The following is a 22,486-nucleotide window of genomic DNA, read 5'->3' on the forward strand; positions in this document are numbered from 1 at the left end:
ATGCTTGGTTACAGCATTGGAGGGATTTCGGTTTTCAAGGCTACAGTCAAGTTTAAGACCGACAACACAATAAGGTCAAATTAAAGAGAAAGCACCATCACTGCCGCTTCCTTGGTCTTCAACACTCTTCCTCCTGCTGAACCACTCCCTGCTTGATCAGCTGATCTGACTGCAGCTTTGAGCTCAACCACCTTCTGTTCAGATCTTGGCACGCCAACAGGCAGGCGAGGGACAAACATGGCCTTTTTTTTTTTTCCTCTTGTCCATGCTTTGACACGCAAACACGTAAACAGACTTCACCTCTGGAAGGGTTTTCGGACCTTCTTTCTCCTCCTGGGAGGTTTGCCACCATCAGGCCAGGTCTCGCTGGATTCTGGCCTGTGGGCACCTGGCATGTAGAAACCTGTCTGCCCTGAGGGAGAGGAGAAAGGAGTCCCTCCGGCACCGGGCGGGTGATGATAGGGCGGACCTGAGGGAAAAAAGCCTCCGCCGTTGGCAGCCATGTCATTCGGCGGTCCACCCTTAAACATTCTGCAGAAGAAGTCCTGTAAATCGGCGGGGTTTGAAGGTCCTGTAGCGTGCTCTGAGGGGCTCCTGGAAGAAAACATCAGGAGTATAAGATTCTCCAAACTATTACCAACATATAAACACACAGTTTTCTTCATCCAACAGTTAAAGTCATGTGTTCTGGTTACCTTGTTGGTCATAGAACCTCAAAGATTTTGTACCTCCACAAAAAGGGTCAGATTAGGACAGATTATAAGAGCCACACGGAGATCTCATTATTAAAGTCGTTTCATTTGAGTCAAAAAAAGTTGCTTTAATTTCCTTCTACTAACTTTATGACTTTTCTCTCTTTGTGTAACAACTTGTTTCTCGTTAAAAGGTCCCATATTATGCAAAATTCACTTTATAAACAATTAGTAACAATCATATATGTGGTGAAGCCTGTGTAAACCATGTCCTTTATGGCGTCATAAGGGGAATAACCACTCCCCTTTCTCATCTCAGCCCACCCTCTAGCCGGCACCATCTCTCTGCTTACCCACACCCAGAGATGGGAAGTAATGAAGTACAAATACTTCGTTACTGTACTCAAGTAGATTTTTCTGATATTTTTACTTTACTTTACTACTTATTTTTATGGCGACTTTTTACTTCTACTCCTTACATTTTAAAAAATTGTCTCGTTACTTTAGTTTTGAATCATTTCAATGGAGTTACTGTTATTATTTTTCACCTCATCAATACCAAATTCAATCTAATTGGATGGGAATCGACGTTGCATTTGACGCACCCCTACAAGATGAATCGACAGATTCGGCCGTATTCATTCGCGGCAAATCATTGCAGCTTGATGGCGGTGGCGTTAGCATAGTAGCATGGCCGACGAGATGATTGAAAATGAACACAACATATATATACATAAATATATATATATATATATATATTTTAGGGATATATATATATATTAGGGGTGGAACGGTTAACAAAATCCACGGTTCTGTTCGGTTCAGTTCACGGTTTCGTGGTCACTGTTTTTGGTACGGTTCGGTTTATGTTGATTGTTAGGAAAATCTCTAAGCTGACATGTTGGTCGTGTTGCTGTTAGCATAAACAACACAATGCTTGCACATTGTTGCACTTTTATCCACAACTTTCTATCCGCCGTCATCGTAGGTCACTCTAAATGCAAAGTGGTCCCATACAGCAGACCTATAAAGTACTTGTTCGTGTTTCCACACGGACCAGTATGCTGATGGACCAAGGGCGAGAATGTGTGGGCGTTTCTCAATATGCGTTCTTGAGCGTTCTCGTGTGCTCGTGTACTCGTGACACGTCATCAGCCTCAGCCCGAGTACCGTTCCAATTCTCGAGAACGCCAGATCGAGAACGCATCAAATCCCCGGATGTTGTTCTCGCCCCGCCCTCTTTATCGAGCATGCATCAGAGCAGACTTGTGCGTTCTTCAGACTGACCGCTTCCCCAGAATGCCCCGCGGCCGCAGCTTGATTCCAGACAGCGCTCACAGTGTTAAGTTAAACATTCCCTTTTCTGCTGCTGTTGTTCTTCAAAAGTACGTTTTGAAATCGTTTGAGGCGATAACATTATGCATTGAAGCCTCCCTGTGTGGTCTGTTTACAGAGTTAGTGTTATGATTATAAAAAATAGTCCAACGTTGAGCGGACCAGAGTGACCAGCAGACCTCCGAGGGTAACCGCAGCCAGTGCTAAATTTACCCCGTCTGTAGTGCACTTCTCTCGGTCTAGTCATGTGTGAACTACCGCTCGTTCTGATGGTGGTTTTTTGCCGTTCGGTAATTTTTTAAAATGTTTTTTAAGCTTTAGAAATTAAAAATATTGTTTTCAAAATGTTTTGTGTAGGGAATAAATTGTTTTGACTGTTAAAGAAATGCTAAACAACGTTGCCTGTGATGACGTCACGAGTACGCTTCTGCTCCAATACACATACATGCTTGCGTGCTCGCGTTCTCGTCAAGTCCGATCTTCCTGCGTTCTCGCCAAGAACGGACTTGACGAGAACGCAAGTACGTACTCGCGTTCTCGTGAATTGAGAAACGCCCTGTAATTTGACTGGGAATTTTTATTGCCGACTACGAAATGTATACTGAAGCTAACGCAGTGGGTACCTTCAGAGTTCGCTACGCTGTTGAGTAAATAAAGTGTTGAATGAAAGGTGATGTTGAATTTCGGAACTAGCGTAAATTACCGGGTGAATTGTTTGGAACTGCCGCCGCCATGACGGCCGGTTTGTGGTGCATGCTGGGAAATGTAATGAAGGACGCGACGCTGTGTGTGATAGATGGTGGCTACAATTCGGGAACAGAGGGGGAAAACGGCTCAGTTTTCACAGTGCTGCTGGCGCGTCTTCCAACTCCTGTTCTTTCCCACCCGCCATACCCACATAATTCTCCACAACAACTGATTTTTTTTTCTGCTACACCCGGCCATGCTTCTTCTTCCTCTTCTTCTTCTTCCTCTTCTTCTTCTTCCTCTCTTCCTCTTCCTCTTCTTCCTCTTCTTCTTCTTCCTCTTCTTCTTCTTCTTCTTCTTCCTCTTCTTCTTCTTCCTCCTCTTCTTCCTCTTCTTCTTCTTCCTCTTCTTCTTCTTCCTCTTGCTCTTCTTCCTCTTCCTCTTCTTCTTCTTCCTCTTCATCTTCTTCCTCTTCTTCTTCTTCCTCTTCTTCTTCTTCCTCTTCTTCTTCTTCCTCTTCTTCTTCTTCCTCTTCATCTTCTTCCTCTTCTTCTTCTTCCTCTTCTTCTTCTTCCTCTTCTTCTTCCTCTTCTTCTTCTTCCTCTTCTTCTTCCTCTTCTTCTTCTTCCTCTTCTTCTTCTTCCTCTTCTTCTTCCTCCTCCTCCTCCTCCTACTGGTGGTTGGCTTTGGTCGCAGTTCCATATTACAATTTAAGATTTTTAAGTACAGAGCTATACTCACAGATTAAGTTATATACTTATTTATATCCTAAAGTATATAAAAAAGTTAAAAAAAAAAGACACTATCCATTAAGTGGAAGCATTCCAGTAGCTGAGGAAATAAAAGCAAGTGTTTACCAGGTTAATAATGGAGTCATAGATTTAGCCCTATCCTCTCTACAAATAAAATACCTATATAAATAATTTTTCAAAGTTTTCAAAAACAGCTCCATCCCTAACTATAATAACTATTATTATAAATATACACTATATTGCCAAAAGTATTTGCTCACCTGCCTTGACTCACATATGAGCTTAAGTGACATCCCGTTCCTAATCCATAGGGTTCAATATGACGTCGGTCCACCCTTTGCAGCTAGAACAGCTTCAACTCTTCTGGGAAGGCTGTCCACAAGGTTTAGGAGTGTGTTTATGGGAATTTTTGACCATTCTTCCAGAAGCGCATTTGTGAGGTCGCACACTGATGTTGGACGAGAAGGCCTGGCTCTCAGTCTCCGCTCTAATTCATCCCAAAGGTGTTCTATCGGGTTGAGGTCAGGACTCTGTGCAGGCCAGTCAAGTTCATCCACACCAGACTCTGTCATCCATGTCTTTATGGACCTTGCTTTGTGCACTGGTGCACAGTCATGTTGGAAGAGGAAGGGGCCAGCTCCAAACTGTTCCCACAAAGTTGGGAGCATGGAATTGTCCAAAATGTCTTGGTATGCTGAAGCATTCAGAGTTCCTTTCACTGGAACTAAGGGGCCAAGCCCAGCTCCTGAAAAACAACCCCACACCATAATCCCCCCTCCACCAAACTTTACACTTGGCACAATGCAGTCAGACAAGTACCGTTCTCCTGGCAACCGCCAAACCCAGACCCGTCCATCAGATTGCCAGATGGAGAAGCGCGATTCGTCACTCCAGAGAACGCGTCTCTGCTCTAGAGTCCAGTGGCGGCGTGCTTTACACCACCGCATCCGACGCTTTGCATTGCACTTGGTGATGTATGGCTTGGATGCAGCTGCTCGACCATGGAAACCCATTTCATGAAGCTCTCTGCGCACTGTTCTTGAGCTAATCTGAAGGCCACATGAAGTTTGGAGGTCTGTAGTGATTGACTCTGCAGAAAGTTGGCGACCTCTTCGCACTATGCGCTTCAGCATCCGCTGACCCCGCTCCGTCAGTTTACGTGGCCTACCACTTCGTGGCTGAGTTGCTGTCGTTCCCAAACACTTCCATTTTCTTATAATACAGCTGACAGTTGACTGTGGAATATTTAGGAGCGAGGAAATTTCACGACTGGATTTGTTGCACAGGTGGCATCCTATCACAGTTCCACGCTGGGATTCACTGAGCTCCTGAGAGCGACCCATTCTTTCACAAATGTTTGTAAAAACAGTCTGCATGCCTAGGTGCTTGAATTTATACACCTGTGGCCATGGAAGTGATTGGAACACCTGATTCCAATAATTTGGATGGGTGAGCAAATACTTTTGGCAATATAGTGTAGTTTATAGCTGATTTTTAAATCACTTCAGACAAAAGACCTACACAACCGCAGGCCATTTACCATGATATAAATAGCAGAGGGCTACTATACTAAGGAGAAGCCACAACGTCCAACATAGGAGGATTTTAATCATAACTTTATATACTTAATTTTCTGTATAGTCCATTTCACAAATATCGTAGCCAAAAAATCCTTTATCAAATGTTTTGTGCAAATTCTGATCTGTTTTGCACACTTTGTTTATCAAACGATCATCTGTTATTCTCAAAGCTGATAAGAAAGTGACAAGGTCACACATTCAAAGTGTCTTATCTACATTTAGATGCTGACGTTGTGAACAATAACAAGCTGTCACCATCAGAGATCTTAATGCAAACAGGACAAACTGCATTCCTCTGACTAAAAGGATGTCCAGGTCGAGAACACAGTAAAACAGATCTGTGGCATCGAGAAAAAATATGACTGAAAAAAGGGACCAGTTACCGTTTAGTTTGCATTCAGGTATTTTTTTTTTGTTCCATATTACAATTTAAGATTTTTAAGTACAGAGCTATACTCACAGATTAAGTTATATACTTATTTATATCCTAAAGTATATAAAAAAGTTTAAAAAAAAGACACTATCCATTAAGTGGAAGCATTCCAGTAGCTAAGGAAATAAAAGCAAGTGTTTACCAGGTTAATAATGGAGTCATAGATTTAGCCCTATCCTCTCTACAAATAAAATACCTATATAAATAATAAGTTTTCTCTTTGGGCAGTATTTGATATCTACTGACTTAGCGCTCATTCTAGAAGAAAATCTGTTTATATTTTAGAGAAGTTTAAATAATCAAAAATAAAGTCAAGACTTTGTGCAGTTTGTGTTAAATAAAATTCAGTCTTACAGCGCCCCCATGTGTCAGCTTTCATCCATATGAAGTGACTAGTAATCAACAGTGTGAGCAGAACTTGCCTGCAGTTAAGTGAAGAGGTTAAAAGTGAAGGGAGAGAATTAAAGATTAGAAACTCAGTTTCTAGAGGAAAATCTTAATCGGATGTCTTTATGGCGCCCAAACAGGCAGATTTAGATTTTCCTTGATCCAGTTTACATTTGCAGTTTAATCTGGGCTGAAATTGAACTATATATTTTGAGTTGAATGTTTCTTTATAGATGCCTATAATATATCTGTAAAAACTGACCAGGAAACAATTAAAAAATTCTTAAAGTCGCTGTATTTGTTCTTAATTTTAACAATGAGCTTTTTTGCCCTTAAAATCAGATAATTGGAGATATCTAGGGCGGGTTATCCTCCCACAGATGACGCAGAGATTTTTGATTTATGCCCAACATTGAAGCGTCGTTTGCACTATACCATACTTAAAGGAAAAGTACACCCAAAACATGATTAGCCTTCATTTTCTACTCACCCCCATGCTGAACAAAACTCTGGAGTACTTTTTTGATATCTCAAATGCATCTGGAGATCTGGGAGGCTTCTTGCTCTCTGCTGACATTCAAATAATGGAGGTCTATGGTGACCGAGACAGAAAGGTCCATAAAAGTCCACAAAAACGTGTCAATATTCCTCCATACTGCTCGTCCAATGTAATCCAAGTGTCCTGAGTGGGTAGCATCCAGAATTTACTCGAAACGAAGTCATTTAGAATGTTTTAGAGCCTAAACAGTAGTGTATAGGATTTCCTAATAGCGCCCCCATGCGCGCTCACGATTCTACGGAAGCCGGCAGACCAAACCGGAAGAAAGTGCGCATTCAGCGTCTGCTCTGCCAATAATGCAAGCGTAGAAGAAGAGATGTGCTGTTTACCTGTGCAAAGAAAGAAACAACGAAAGAAAAATGTCTGAGGACTTCAGTGTTGAGGAAGAGCATGAGTTCTTTGCCGAGCTGAATGCGCACTTTCATCTGGTTTGGTCTGCCGCGGTTTCCGTAGGCTCGTGAACTCGCATGCGCGCGCTTTTAGGAAATCCTATACACTACTGTTTATGCTCTAAAAACATTCTAAATGACTTTGTTTCGAGTAAATTCTGGATGCTACCCACTCAGGACACTTGGATTACATTGGACGAGCAGTATGGAGGAATATTGACACGTTTTTTGTGGACTTTTATGGACCTTTCTGTCTCGGGCACCATAGACCTCCATTATTTGAATATCAGCAGACAGCAAGAAGCCTCCCAGATCTCCAGATGCATTTGAGATATCAAAAAAGTACTCCAGAGTGTTGTTCAGCATGGGGGTGAGTAGAAAATGAAGGCTAATCATGTTTTGGGTGTACTATTCCTTTAAACGCAAGAGGGACAATCATAACCTAGCTGTGGGTCTAGATACAGCCGAGGCAGTGAGGAAGTGGGGGCAAGTTTGTGCGACAACGGAGGGACATGAGGGCCAAAAAGAGCGGGGGTCCAGGTGGAAAAAGGGTCCCAGCGTTCTCGTGCACCTCGCTCTTCTAGCTGGTCCATCTTCATGAGTCATTTTCCACAATGGTGGTCATAAAAACAAAACAAGCAAGTAAGGTACCAAACAGGAAATACGCATACAGGGATATATACGCGTGTGTCTATTTTCAAGCCCTGCCAGAGGGATGTGGGGGCATGGAATCAAAGATTGCATGAACGATTGAAGACTAAACTTGACTTTCGAAAATCCAATACCAAAAACATCCAGAAAATGGCAAAAGTGCATCTACATCTAGCGTGAATGGGAGGTCATGTTCGGCGAGTAAAGCACAAACCCTTATTTTTAACTAGCATACACGGTCAGTTATTGACGTTGCTACGTCAGCTATTGCCGTAGCTCCTGTGTAGTGTGCGGGACCGCACGAGCAGCAGCTTGATGACCAGGGTCTAACTCATGTTTGCGTAGCACCTTTTAGCTGCTGGATGCGTAAATAAGCTTCCTGGAGCACAGAGTGTTGGAGTTCAGGAACTGTATTGTTCCCATTCCATGAAATTCCATTCTCTCTATCATCCTTCTCAACAAACACAGAGTTTCATTTATTTATTTTTTGACTTTTCTCCGTTGAATGGAGCCGTAATCTGCACAAGATGACTTTCCCTTCTGTACCACAATCTATCTGATCCCTCCATTGAATGAAAAGAGGAGGTACACACTTCTTCTTCTGATTGGCTAATACTTTTATTTTCAGAGCGCTCTTTTGATTCAATTGGCTGACAAACACAAGGGGGGTTTCGATTGTCTTTTTTTATTTTTATTTAGCGTCAATTGTTTTCGGGTGATTTTTTTTTTTTTTACCCACAGGCAATCGCTACGAGCCGGAAATCCGGCCTAGGAACGGAATACTTTAATACTTTAGGTGCTGCAGACTCTCTGCGTTAACTGCGATGCACATTCAGACAACCTGGTTTCTGAGTATAAATCAGTCATTCAGGTTTTTTCCTTGTTTAAAATGTTAGTCATCTTATTTTATTGGTAAACTGTCTTACCTGCTCAAGGGACCAAAAACCCCCACTAATTTTAAGAAAAAATTACATATTTATATTTACATTTTTTGCAGTGTAAATTGTGTTTTTAAGGTCCTTTCTATACCAGCTGCTCCAAAGTGGGACCCCTTGTTTCAAAGGGTACCAATTTCTCACTCCAGCACTGGAGAATTATAACTTCTACTCAGGGTGAGAAACCGTCTATAAAAATAGAACCTATTAACGTAAAGAAAGAGGTAAATGCCTTTTTTCCTCCATTTTGCTTTTAGAATGAATAAGACTTTCAGAGTTTCCCTTTGAAGAAGATTTTTTCCTTCCCATGTCCAAGATCAGAAAAGAAACATTTTCTGGATCAGCAAAATTTAAAAGAATTAGCACAAAAAACTTTAGATTTTTTTTTTTTTGGTCATAAGTGATCTTTTAATGATGTTTTAGATCATCAACAATTGAGGAGCAAAGAGGCAGAGAAAATAATGTAATGTTGTTGCCGTGTTTGACACGGCAGACCAATAAACCCGACTCATTTACACGTTAGATAGTCATGGAGGCATCGTAGGTTCAGCTGAATCAGCAATAAAACCAAAGTCCAATGCAAATCCCTCCCAAACGGACCTACCTGACAGAACCATTAACTAACTTTATGACACCTAGATCTGGGTTAAAGGAATAGTACACCCAAAACATGATTAGCCTTCATTTTCTACTCACCCCCATGCTGAACAACACTCTGGAGTACTTTTTTGATATCTCAAATGCATCTGGAGATCTGGGAGGCTTCTTGCTGTCTGCTGACATTCAAATAATGGAGGTCTATGGCGCCCGAGGCAGAAAGGTCCATAAAAGTCCACAAAAAACGTGTCAATATTCCTCCATACTGCTCGTCCAATGTATTCCAAGTGTCCTGAGTGGGTAGCATCCAGAATTTACTCGAAACGAAGTCATTTAGAATGTTTTTAGAGCATAAACAGTAGTGTATAGGATTTCCTGAAAGCGCGCACATGCGCGTTCACGACGCTACGGAAGCCGGCAGACCAAACCAGCGCATTTAGCTCGGCAAAGAACTCATGCTCTTCCTCAACACTGAAGTCCTCAGACATTTTTCTTTCGTTGTTTCTTTCTTTGCACAGGTAAACAGCACATTTCTTCTTCTACGCTTGCATTATCGGCAGAGCAGACGCTGAATGCGCACTTTCATCTGGTTTGGTCTGCCGGTTTCCGTAGCGTCGTGAACGCGCAGGTGCGCGCTTTTAGGAAATCCTATACACTACTGTTTATGCTCTAAAAACATTCTAAATGACTTCGTTTCGAGTAAATTCTGGATGCTACCCACTCAGGACACTTGGAATACATTGGACGAGCAGTATGGAGGAATATTGACACGTTTTTTGTGGACTTTTATGGACCTTTCTGTATCGGGCACCATAGACCTCCATTATTTGAATGTCAGCAGACAGCAAGAAGCCTCCCAGATCTCCAGATGCATTTGAGATATCAAAAAAGTACTCCAGAGTGTTGTTCAGCATGGGGGTGAGTAGAAAATGAAGGATAATCATGTTTTGGGTGTACTATTCCTTTAAAACAAATTACAGATTACATACCGCACGGCAGCCATTGTGGAATTGGTTAATTCATTAGCTGTTTAAAAGCTCTAAAGCTTTTGATAGATTTGAATAAAAATTCATTTTAGAGGATGTAACAGAAACTGGTACAAATAAATAGGAAAAATATCCAAACAGGACTGTTTTCATACCAAATTAATATTGGAGTTTTCACTGCAGTCATTACGGGTCGTATTCAACTAAATAAGATAAAACATCAGTTCTGATATAAGCAGGATTGGTTTAGATTGAGGCAGATGAAAAAAATGGGACACTAAGATCAGGGTAAGAACATTTGCATCTGAAATGCCCTTCAGATTGGTTTTTGAACTTTACACCTTTAAAGCTGTAATTAATTTTTATGTTTGAAAAAGTTGTGATAAAGTGAAACGAGACAAAAACTACAAAAACCGATGTCAAATTCTTACAATAATTGCATTTGTGCTTAATTTGAGCAGGTAAATAGGATCAGCGGATCAACAGAATGAAAGTTTTCATTAAATAGATGTTATGCATTTGATATAAATAGGAGAATGGAGCTTCTCCTTCTCATTTTTAACTTAAATCATATTTTTTTCATTGGTAAATTCTCTAACCTGCTCAAATCATGAAAACATACATTAATTTCAATAAAAACTGACTTATATTTCCATGGTTGCTGTTTTTAAGGAGTTTAAGAGTTAAAATATACTTCATGTCAGCCTCTCTTCTCCTAGGGATGCACCGGAGAATTGTGAACTTATTGTGTGCAAAGCACTGCTGGAATGGAAGGATTGATGGAGGGAATATCCTGAAGCTGACATTTGGCCTGCCAATGGAATATTTAACCTGCCAGAGGGAGGGAGGGGGGGATAGAACAACAGAACTTCTGGAAGCAGAGTTTAGAAATAGAGAAGTGACAAAAACGTAACAGCTTCATGTTGAAGAGCAGGAACACATCGATGAAATGATACCTATACCGTGCAATACAGAGAACTAATCATTACAATTCCTTTTTTCGACATCAGCTGTCGGTTAAAATAAAAATAACCAGAAATTAATACATTTATCTGTGAGTGATGGATATGTGTATTCCATCAAAGTCTCCCTTTCTGAATGAATCTAATCCAACAACCCGTTTGGCTGATATTCTAATTAGAGGACATGCACCTGAGTGGTTGCAGGGACGTACCTGTGGCGTGCTGCATTGCCGTTCTTTGAACCGAAGGAGATGTGGTACGGCACACGATGAGTGTCGGGGGAAATGCTTATTCTTTGGCAACCTGCCCACTCTGAAACATGAGACAACAATTCATATAAACATGATACAAAAATATGAAATACATCATTTAACTAAAGTTTTTCTTAGTGTGCATTTGAAAAACACCTTGATGATGTAGACCAGTGTATGCTAGGGTGACCAGATAAGGGTTTCTGAAAAGGAGGACAGTTTTTGTTTTGGAGGGGGGGGGGGAGCCATCAGGGGACGGACTACCATCACCGGGTCGGGTTCGGTTACTCCATCCCCCGCTGGCTCCCTCCCCCCCTCTGCCGGAGTTCCCGGAGCTCACGGCTCGGTTCTGCTTCACTGTAGTCGACCAGAATCCCAGACGATTTTGAAATTCCCCCCGGACATTTTTTTTTTTTTTTTTTTTAGGGATGAAAAGTAGGACGTGTCCGGGAAAAAGAGGACGTCTGGTCATCCTAGCATATGCTAAACCACGAAAAATCAGGCAAAAATGCTGGTAAATGTTGGATAAGTTATAGGTACGGCTTGTATAAGTGTAGCCTGGGTGCCATTCTGAACTTAGTCCCGCCCACAAGGTTTGAGGTCGGAAAGTTCGGTCTGGCATTGCTCCATAGTAGCGCGAGTATGATCGCCCACTCTCTGGCGATCCAATTAAATTGTCAGGGTGGGCTTTATACGATGATGGACAGATGATCAACAGTAACGTAATCAACCATGTGACCAAAGCGCGCTGGGTTGACAACAACAATGGCTGCCGCTGGAGAGCTGAGGTGTGTAGATTCTGCTATTAGGTCTGTTCTAGAAGATATCGACAGCAAATTAATTTTGAAAGAGGAACAAAGAAACGCGATCAAGGCTCATCTACTTATTCTAGGCGTGCAACTGCACGCTTTGATTTATGTTGACAACAACTATGCCTCGCTTAACATACGTCACGCACTCCGTTGCTCTTATTGGTTGTAGGTCTAACCAATTGAGTGCAGAGGCATTTATTTTCCTGGTTCGTTCAAAACACGCCCCATAATCACAGCTCTATGGAGCAGTATCAGACTCATATTCTGACTAGAATTGAGTCGGACTACGTCAGGCTAGTATAAGTGCTGAACACGCTAAAGAATGCTAAAACATGTTGAAACACGCTGGCACACGTCAACATATGGCAAGAAAGCCAACAGCGTATGCTCATAAGTGGGGCATAAATTACAGGTAAGTTATCTGATTGTTGACATACGGTAACTTGTGCATAACTGATGCGTAACTTATCAAGAACTTATCTCCAACGTATCTGTCGTGTTCCAGATGACCGCTGAACGCGTTTCTAACTTCCAGCTACTGTATAATGGCGTATTGGCAGCGTTCTGGTATAACGGGGCTGCAAAATGTGGGTCCTTAGGAAAGACCTAGTTATTAGGGCATTGCGCTTGGAATCCTGAGGTTGAGCCCCACTCCCACGGACTGCTACTCTGGATCAAGCAAGACCCTTACCCCCACGCTGCTCCCCTGGTGCCGCAAGGATGGGTTAAATGCAGAGAGTGAATTTCATTGCTCTGTACTTGCGAGAGTGTAATGACAATAAAAAAATTTAAAAAAACAGGAAAAAGAAATGGAGGACCCGGCAAGGCTGAGATGGGTATAAATGCTAGCTGTCCACCATCAGTATGATCTCATCAATAGGGTGAGCGTGAAGGCGAGTCCCTCGTTCACACCCACCGCCACGACCAACTAACCAACAAGCTTCCTGCCAGACATGACCCTTAATCTGCTGCCACTGCAAACCCTCCATCTTTCTTTTTTTATTACTGCTATGCAAGCCGGGTGCTCCAGGATTAAGAATCGATTCTTTTCTATTGGATCACAAAATAGATCACTGGTAATAAAAACTTTTTTTATCTGTAACCTGAACAATATTTAAAATTTCAATTCAGTTTATTTATACAGCGCTAATTCACAACACAAGTCATCTCGAGGAAGAAACCTCCAACAGAACCAGGCTCAGTGTGAGCGGCCATCTGCTGAGGCCGACTGGGGTTCAAGGAGACAGAAGCAGAGATACAAAAGGCGACTGTAAAAAGCGGCCCCTTCCAGGAAACATGGAACATGCAGATTTATATTAACACATCAACAGCAAGTTAATAAAGTAATGGCGGTTAATGAAGGGTGAAATTAATCTTCAGTTACATGAATAAATCTTTAGGAGTTAATAAAAGATTTGATTCAGGATTTTTTGAATTTGAATTTTTTTCTTTAACACAGCCATAAACCGAGAGCTTTAATGTTACCAGGGGACTTTAAGAGGTATCTTAAATAAGCCGATGTTATGCTTTAATAAACAGTGGACCAAAACGTCTAACATAAGGGACCATCTGAACATAAATTCATTAAACTAATGCCACTAAAGGTAATTCAACAAGTTCTTAAATGAATAATAATTAAACTTGTTTTTTACAGCAAAAAGTAAAGCTCTGGATTATTTCTACTCTCATACTTCAGAAGTGAGGTGTGAAGAACGGTCAGCTTCTTAAATAGCTCTGACATTTTGGCCCGTCTCATTTCCTTTTTTTTTCCCATTAGGCTTTAACACTTCTTATCGCAGCCGTGTGAAAGAAAAAGAGCCAAGTGCAGCAGCTACTTCTGCTACAGGCCTTAAGGCTTATTTCTACTTTGAAACTAAGTCGTCTGCATAGCTGCACAGTGAACAAAAAGAAGTCCCCGCCTCCTCCGCAGACACTCCGCTGAACCTCTCCCCAATTGTAGCTGACCGCAGACAGGAGGCCGGCTTGTTTTGTTTTTATGACCGAAATTGTGGAAAACGACTCGTGAAGTTGGAGCAGCTAGAAGAGCGAGGTGGGTGAGAACGCTGGGACCCTTTTTCCAGCTGGATCTCCGCTCTTTTTCGCCCTCATGTCCCTCCATTGTCGGACAAACTCGCCCCCACGTCCTCACCGCCTCGGCCGTATCTAGACCCACAGCGTATAGCGCAGACCGCGCTTCAATACTGGACATAAATCAAAAATGTCTGTTTCAACCTCACTGCGACAGAATGCTGTAAGAGTATAACCAGCCCTTTAAGCGGCACTTTTCTCCTAAATGCTTTAAATCTAGAATCACCCAGTTTCATGTCTCCTATCAGACCAAAGCAAGGTAAAGAATAAATGTGGACCGGTTCTCAATTCCCAAGACGGTGAGTACGGACTCGCCAAATATGTTCTTACAAAGAACACAGTAAAGTGTGGACTCTGGGAGAAGGGGAGCACGCAGCATAAATATGGATCACTTGGAACAGAAGCGTACGGATGACATCACCACACGCTCTGCACATCTGGGGCTGCATCTCACCTCCTGTTATTAATAGTCTCTAGATAATAATATAAAATTCTTACTTTTTTCATTTATTGGGGAATAATAATGAACACAGTCAGATAAACACAAATCAAATGAACATTTCGCCAAAAAAACCCAAATAAAACAAAAAAATTACCATCCTAGATAGCGGTCCTTCACACACGGCTATGCAGAGAGAGAGCTGCTGGGGAAGGGCTAACGTTAGCCCTGGCTGCCGTTAGCCTTGGAGGTTCGCTGGTTGCTGTGGTCCTCTCAACATCAGAACTTTTTTTTATTACTCACTAAATCAGTAAATGGACCATATAGTGACGCTTAAAGGAATAATACACCCAAAACATGATTAGCCTTCATTTTCTACTCACCCCCATGCTGAACAACACTCTGGAGTACTTTTTTGATATCTCAAATGCATCTGGAGATCTGGGAGGCTTCTTGCTGTCTGCTGACATTCAAATAATGGAGGTCTGTGGTGCCCGAGGCAGAAAGGTCCATAAAAGTCCACAAAAAACGTGTCAATATTCCTCCATACTGCTCGTCCAATGTATTCCAAGTGTCCTGAGTGGGTAGCGTCCATAATTTACTCGAAACGAAGTCATTTAGAATTTTTTTAGAGCATAGGAAATCCTATACACTACTGTTTATGCTCTAAAAACATTCTAAATGACTTTGTTTCGAGTAAATTCTGGATGCTACCCACTCAGGACACTTGGAATACATTGGACGAGCAGTATGGAGGAATATTGACACGTTTTTTGTGGACTTTTATGGACCTTTCTGCCTCGGGCGCCACAGACCTCCATTATTTGAATGTCAGCAGACAGCAAGAAGCCTCCCAGATCTCTAGATGCATTTGAGATATCAAAAAAGTACTCCAGAGTGTTGTTCAGCATGGGGGTGAGTAGAAAATGAAGGCTAATCATGTTTTGGGTGTACTATTCCTTTAAAAGTATAATGTTCTTGCATCAAATGATCTTAAAATGTACTTTTATAGAGCAAAAAAGACAGAAAAGTGAACTTTTAACTTAATACTCTGAACTCTGTGAGCACTCAATTGAAAGCTGCTGCTGCTGCAGTGCATGCTGGGACAGCTGTCAATCTCAAGAACTGACAAGTCTGCTCTGATGCATGCTGGATAAATAGGAAGGGGCGAGACTGAGGACTGAGGCTGATGACGTTTCATGAGCACACGAGAACGCACAGGTACACATATTGAGAAACGGCTGTGGTTTAGAGTTAAGACCAAAAAATAGTAGGTTACCTGTTATATCGAACACTTTTCCTTCCATGCAAGCGAAGTATGTGATGCGTAAGCCCAACATGCTGGACCCGGCCCACAGGTCTGCCTCCTCAGCGCTGTGGCAACGGTTGCATTCAGCACAGAAGCGGGCTTCAGCAGGATCCCGATCCATCTCGAAGCGCCTGCGGAAACCATCACAAAGGAAAACAGCGCTGCATGTTTAAGGAGGTGAGGATTATACAATCAGGCCGCAATGATGCCGTCAGGTGCGTGTCGACGTACTTCTGCTTGCCTTCACACTTAGTGCTCACCATGGTGTTCATGGCTTCCTTCAGGTCATCCTGCAGCTTGGTGAGAAACTCGTTCATGGACTTGGAAAGCTCGGTTGCTGCCATGCGCTTTCTGCGAGTGAAAGAACTGACTTGTGATTGGGGATCACTCTGAGATCACACACTGAATCAAGATTCACCATTTTCTATCATTTTGGTAGCAGATCTACAAGCTGTTTGCTTTTTTTCTACTGCTAGAGTTTTACCCTCAATGCAGGAAGAGAATAATTCAACTTATAAAAAATTTAAATGTGCTTAAGTTCTGCAGATCGACGTCTGCAAGTGCAGAGTCTGTTGGAAAGCTTTGAAAAACGACCTCATGAGGTTGGAAACTGATCATCTTTATGGAGGGAAATTTGTGCCATTATTGTTGCAACAAAAGAACAAACAGAAAAAAAAAACTAATCCAGAAATGAAACTTTACGTGTTTTTTTGTTTTGATTTTGTTAAAATTACTCTCACTTTGCTCTTTTCTTAGGATTTGTATTTGCATTTGGTTGTCTGATTTCTTAAATTTTATTTTTTAAACGTTTTTCTTTTAGATCCCCCACCCCCAAATTTTCAGATTTCATTCACTAGACTCTGAGGTTTTGAAATCAAATCTTTCTGTTTAGCTTCAGAGTAAGAAGGAAAAAAAAATTAGGAGGCTATTTTTTGAGGAAAAATATATCTGCATATGAAAATCAAGGTTTTTTTTAAAACAGTTTTTAATTTGAACTAAATTTGGAGGCTCCTTAGAATAAAAAAAAAAAAAAAAACCTAAATCAATACATCATTTAAGCAAATAAAAGCTAGGAAAGTAGGTTTTGGAAGGATCTTTTTGTGATGTGTTCCACTCACAGCTCATACTTCCGTCGTGTCTCAGGATTGCTGACGATATCCCAGGCTGCCCTCAGAACTTTGAATGCCTCTCCAGCTCTCGGATGTTTGTTCTTGTCTGGATGGACCTGCAAGCACAGAAATGTAGGGAATTAAAACGCAGGCTGCCACTCTGCAGAGAATCCTCCCACATTAGTGGACGGCACAGACCTGGACAGCCAGCTGTCTGTAGGCCTTCTTCAGCTCCGTCTCAGTGGCGTGGACCTCCACTCCAAGCACCGTGGAGGGTCGAGCTCCCCTTCCGGCACCTCGGCCAACGCCAGCAGTCGCTCCAGCTCCTGACTTGGCTCCCCTCTTCCCGCTCTGCCCGGTGACTCGGGTGACGACGGAGCGCTGCGATACTTCGTGAACCAGCTTCGGACTCTCTCCAGTGTGGACACCAGCCTCTTCCACAGCCGCGATTCCAGAAAAGCTGTCCAACAGCGTTTAGCCCTCTAACCACCGACACGCAGCAGCATCCCCTTTGCCCACTGGAAGCTTAAAACAACTAAAGCACAGAAAAGTCTGAAACAAGACGAGACGGCCGCCTCCCACCACTTCAGTCCTCACAGTTTTTTCCACGAGGTGGCCTGCTGTGCATCTCATCCATTTCAAAATCCGACCAACATCTGCTCTCATGCCGCGTAGATCGGTGATCTGAACGAGAATCCGTTTCCCACAGTTGTGAAGTTTCAAAACTCCGCTTTCCACGGCGACTCCGCAGTTGTGGGTTAAAGTCACAATAATCTCAATCAGCATGTGAACGCATGAGATGCACCAGACACTCAAAGACTCCGACAGCATCTCTCTAAAAGCCAAGAAAAGTTGTCTCCCCGTCCGTCGGCGACCCCGGCCCTGCTGATGGTGGTGATGGTTGCGTCTGCGAGTCTGCTTGTGCCGACTACCGCCGGACGGGATGCTGCCTTTCTGAAAGGAGGAAAACGCACCCTGACCGCTCTGCTCGAACAGAGAGCCACCGCTCCTCAACCTGCACCTCCGTCGGCCCCCAAGCGCCCTCCAGCCGGACTCTCCGTTCATCTGTTGCTCTTTTGCAGCTTCATCCTCTTCTTGATTTATTACCTGCGGGTTCTCATTATCCAAGTTATGTTCAAACCCCTCTGAAACTTCCTCCATGTCCTCTTTAGCCTCCGTGGATTCACATGACTCTGCCTCACCAGCTCTACAGTCAATAACCTGTTTCCTGAGATCTGAGGCGGGCCATAGTGATCTCCTGTGTGAGCCCATCAGTCTCTCCGCTCCGCTGTGGACAAAAACTGGCCTCCGGGTCAAAATCCGCATCACAAACCTTCTCCTCGTCCATCTCTTTCTCAGTCACTTCCTTCTCCATGTTGCCTACAGCTGTCAGAGTAACGAGGGGAATTTACCTACGTCCATGATCTGCTGCAGTTTCCCGTCATATCAAAAGGTGAAACTGTGCTTCCTCACAGCAGCTCAGGTGTCAAGGTGCTTTTAAAGACAGCTCACATCATGGAGGTCACCTGAAAACAAAAAGGAAACGAGTACAGTAGTATCTTACTGCATCAGTTAACCTGTTTTCCAACTAATAAGGATAGATTACTGTGCAAGTATGTTGAAAGTGATTTTTCCTCTTTTATTTTATTCAGTGAAATATTAAGAAAATAGATATTTCACCAAAGATGATTAGGATTCCCACTTTCAACATACTTCACTCTAGCTTCATAGTGATTTTAAATGACAGATCAATAAAACGTAGCTCGGAAAGCTTTTTTCATTGCATTTTATTACCGTCTAAAGGTTGTTGTACAAGATACCAATCTGTAACACGGACATCTTTATTGCTGCATTCATTTTTCAAGCGTAGACACGTCAAAAATCCATAACATAGCAACGGCGGTTATAAAAATCCATTTTGGCTCCTTTCTATATACTGAATGACTGACTTTAATAGCCACGCCGTTGTTCCTCTGATAGCTGTTTTTGGTGTGGCACCAGAACAAACACATTTAACTGCTCAAAGGAAAGCAATGGCATTTCTTCATTGTTGGCCAGGAGACTGATCTTATTTAATGGGATAAAGGCAGCACCGCCAAATCACAAACGATGGGCAGAGGAGGTGATGGCACATCTTATATTGGAACATCTTAGACTTACTTTACAGGGCCATACTAAGAGACATTTCAAGGTCTGGTGGCCTTTTTTCCTATTTTTAATCTGAATTTCAATCTGCTTCAGCATAACTGGCAGCTTTATCCCCCCTCCAATAATTGTTATCAGTGTGGTTATTATTTTTATTCAAATTTAGGTATTTAGTTTCAACCTAAGAGTGTGTGGAACTGAGATGGCATGTCTGTAGTAGTAGGATCTGTCTTGTTCCTAGTTTGTCTGTGTTTTTGACCTGTTTTTGTGATGTAAATTTCGAGCCTATTTTATGCTGTATGTTTTGAAAGGGATGCCTGTTGTTTATGTTGCACCCTTAAAAAGAACCAAAAAAACAAACAGATTTTCGCTTTTGTGCAACTTTATTAAACTAAATCCACGGTTCAAGCATACAGCATACATAGTTTTTCCCTTTCATTTAACATACACAAGATCATGAACTTTCTTTTTCCCATCATGCATTGTGTCCTCTTAAAGGAATAGTACACCCAAAACATCATTAGCCTTCATTTTCTACTCACCCCCATGCTGAACAACACTCTGGAGTACTTTTTTGATATCTCAAATGCATCTGGAGATCTGGGAGGCTTCTTGCTGTCTGCTGACATTCAAATAATGGAGGTCTATGGTGCCCGAGACAGAAAGGTCCATAAAAGTCCACAAAAACGTGTCAATATTCCTCCATACTGCTCGTCCAATGTATTCCAAGTGTCCTGAGTGGGTAGCATCCAGAATTTACTCGAAACAAAGTCATTTAGAATGTTTTTAGAGCATAAACAGTAGTGTATAGGATTTCCTGAAAGCGTGCACATGCACGTTCACGAAGCTACGGAAGCCGGCAGACCAAACCAGCGCATTCAGCTCGGCAAAGAACTCATGCTCTTCCTCAACACTGAAGTCCTCAGACATTTTTCTTTCGTTGTTTCTTTCTTTGCACAGGTAAACAGCACATTTCTTCTTCTACGCTTGCATTATTGGCAGAGCAGACGCTGAATGCGCACTTTCATCTGGTTTGGTCTGCCGGCTTCCGTAGCGTCGTGAACGTGCATGTGCGCGCTTTCAGGAAATCCTATACACTACTGTTTATGCTCTAAAAACATTCTAAATGACTTCGTTTCGAGTAAATTTTGAATGCTACCGACTCAGGAGACTTGGAATACATTGGACGAGCAGTATGGAGGAATATTGACACGTTTTTTGTGGACTTTTATGGACCTTTCTGTCTCGGGCGCCATAGACCTCCATTATTTGAATGTCAGCAGACAGCAAGAAGCCTCCCAGATCTCCAGATGCATTTGAGATATCAAAAAAGTACTCCAGAGTGTTGTTCAGCATGGGGGTGAGTAGAAAATGAAGGCTAATCATGTTTTGGGTGTACTATTCCTTTAAAGGGGTATTATCATGACAGAAATGTGTGAAATACAAATAAAAAAATAAAAAGAAAGTAGTTTGAGCACATATTTTGTCATAAACCAAATGAATTTTACTAACTCAATAATAAATCAAATAAACGTTGCCCAATAACATAATTATGCCTATCAATTTTAACTTTATCACGTTCTACACTATTCTATTTCTAGGGCTCTACATTTGAATATGGAAAATCAATAAAAGACACTTTGATTATTATTAAATTGCCATGCCGTTGAGGTTAACACACTTAAAAGGCTACTAAGCTTCGCTTTTACATGCATTTGTTTTTAATTCACCCACCCAAATGCTCATGTAAACTTTTTTAATAACTCTATAGTAAGTTAGAAATCAATCGCCTTACTGTGAAACCCTCTTATTGTTTGTTTTTAACCCTGGTGCAAGCTTTTATTTATCTGGTTTAACTGAGGAACATTAAATGACATTTCTGCTCTATTCTAACATGTAAACATGTAATAAAAGGTAAAAATAAATAATCTCAATTGACTAAGGCAGTAAAAATGAATATATAAATATAGATCATGTCTAAAACAAGCCGTTCAGGAGCTGATATAGTCCTCTGACAGCAACCCAGGCTGTCAGTCCTATTAAAAGCTCCAGATGTTTTCCTTGAGATGACGAATTCTAGCAAGCAGACAGCGTGTTAGCATGAGGTAGCAGTGGGAAATATATGGCTAACATTAGCTCATTCTGTCTCCAGTTTTGAACTGTTTTCACTAAACGAAACTTCACTAAAAGAAAAGAAAAATGATGAAACGTTAAAAGTATTAAGTCTGGACGCCTCTAGGTCGCCAAAAGCTAACTCTTAGCCAGTGATACTAAGTAAAACCTGCTATTATTAGCGCCTCTTTCTTCTTCCTGTCAGCTAGGACGAGCTTAAAAAGAGAAATGGAGCATTGCAACTGGCAGAATAAGGCATCCGTTTTCATCAAAGAAAGCTGAGCGTCAATTAACATACCTTTAAGATGAATGTGTAACCTTGTTTGTTAACAGAGAGCCAACTGTTTCTTTTCCTCCTCCAGTTGCTTCTGTGGTGCTTGGGGACGTTAGGCAGCTATCCGTGGGGCGCTGCTGCCACCTGGCGTTCAGCGGAGAGAACTGCTACAGCTCAAGACGCTTGTATTCAGACATCTTGACTGGCTAGAATTTCTGTTAAAATTCTAGCCAGCCAAGGTCTAAATTTTGTTTTGTCATATCAAACAATCATCAACTGTTTGGATAAACTTTTGTTTAATCTGAATTTTGATGCATCAAATTATTTTTCCACCTTTTATCTTTGGAAAAGAGCAAAATTCGAAAGATCTTGCCCAGAAATTATGCTTTTTTCCCCAGCTTTTATTGTCATTACACTGTCACAAGTACAGAGCAACGAAATGAACTCTTTGCATTTAACCCATCCCTTAAGGGAGCAGTGGGCCGCAGTTGTGTGGCACCCGGGGAGTGGGACTCGAACTCAGACCCTCAGGATTCCAAGCTTTATGCCACTAGGCTGCCAATCCCCCCATTTTGGTTATATTTTGTTATATTAAGGCTGGACTATTGTAATTCTTTCTTATCAGGAAGACCGTAAATTGTGTTAAAAGCCTTCAGCTGATCCAAAATTCTGTAGCCAGAGTTCTGATGAAAATAAAAAAAGAGATTTAATTTTTCTCTCATTTTAGCTTTCCTTCATTGACTCCCTGTTAAATTCCGAATAGCATTTTAAATTCGCCTTCTCACATATAAAGCCCTCAATAACCAAGCTCCTTCTTATATAAACAATCTGATCCTCCCCTATGTTCCTAACAGAGCACTTTGCTTTCAATCTGCAGGTTGACTTGTGGTTCCTAGAATTTCTAAAAGTAAAATGTGAGGTGCGAGATCCTTTACTTATTAGGCTCTTCCCCTGTGGAACCAACTACCAGTTTTGGTCTATGAGTCATACAATGTCTATTTT

The 22,486-nt window shown here is 41.9% G+C and overlaps 1 protein-coding gene across 1 annotated transcript; it reads right to left on the reverse strand.

Moving 5' to 3' along the window:
• Positions 1-203: 203 nt before the first annotated feature.
• Positions 204-21,621, reverse strand: dnajc14 (DnaJ (Hsp40) homolog, subfamily C, member 14). The gene is given in 10 exon segments (XM_038298129.1): positions 204-594; positions 11,158-11,257; positions 15,815-15,975; positions 16,076-16,195; positions 16,963-17,069; positions 17,152-17,225; positions 17,228-17,541; positions 17,543-18,175; positions 18,177-18,479; positions 21,509-21,621. Coding segments are annotated over 9 exon segments (1,959 nt in total). The 5' UTR covers positions 18,329-18,479; positions 21,509-21,621; the 3' UTR covers positions 204-296.
• Between the last annotated feature and the right edge of the window lie 865 nt (positions 21,622-22,486).

The sequence above is a fragment of the Cyprinodon tularosa genome, unplaced genomic scaffold, assembly GCF_016077235.1.
Source record: "Cyprinodon tularosa strain WSP-4 unplaced genomic scaffold, ASM1607723v1 ctg40, whole genome shotgun sequence".
NCBI lineage: Eukaryota > Metazoa > Chordata > Actinopteri > Cyprinodontiformes > Cyprinodontidae > Cyprinodon > Cyprinodon tularosa.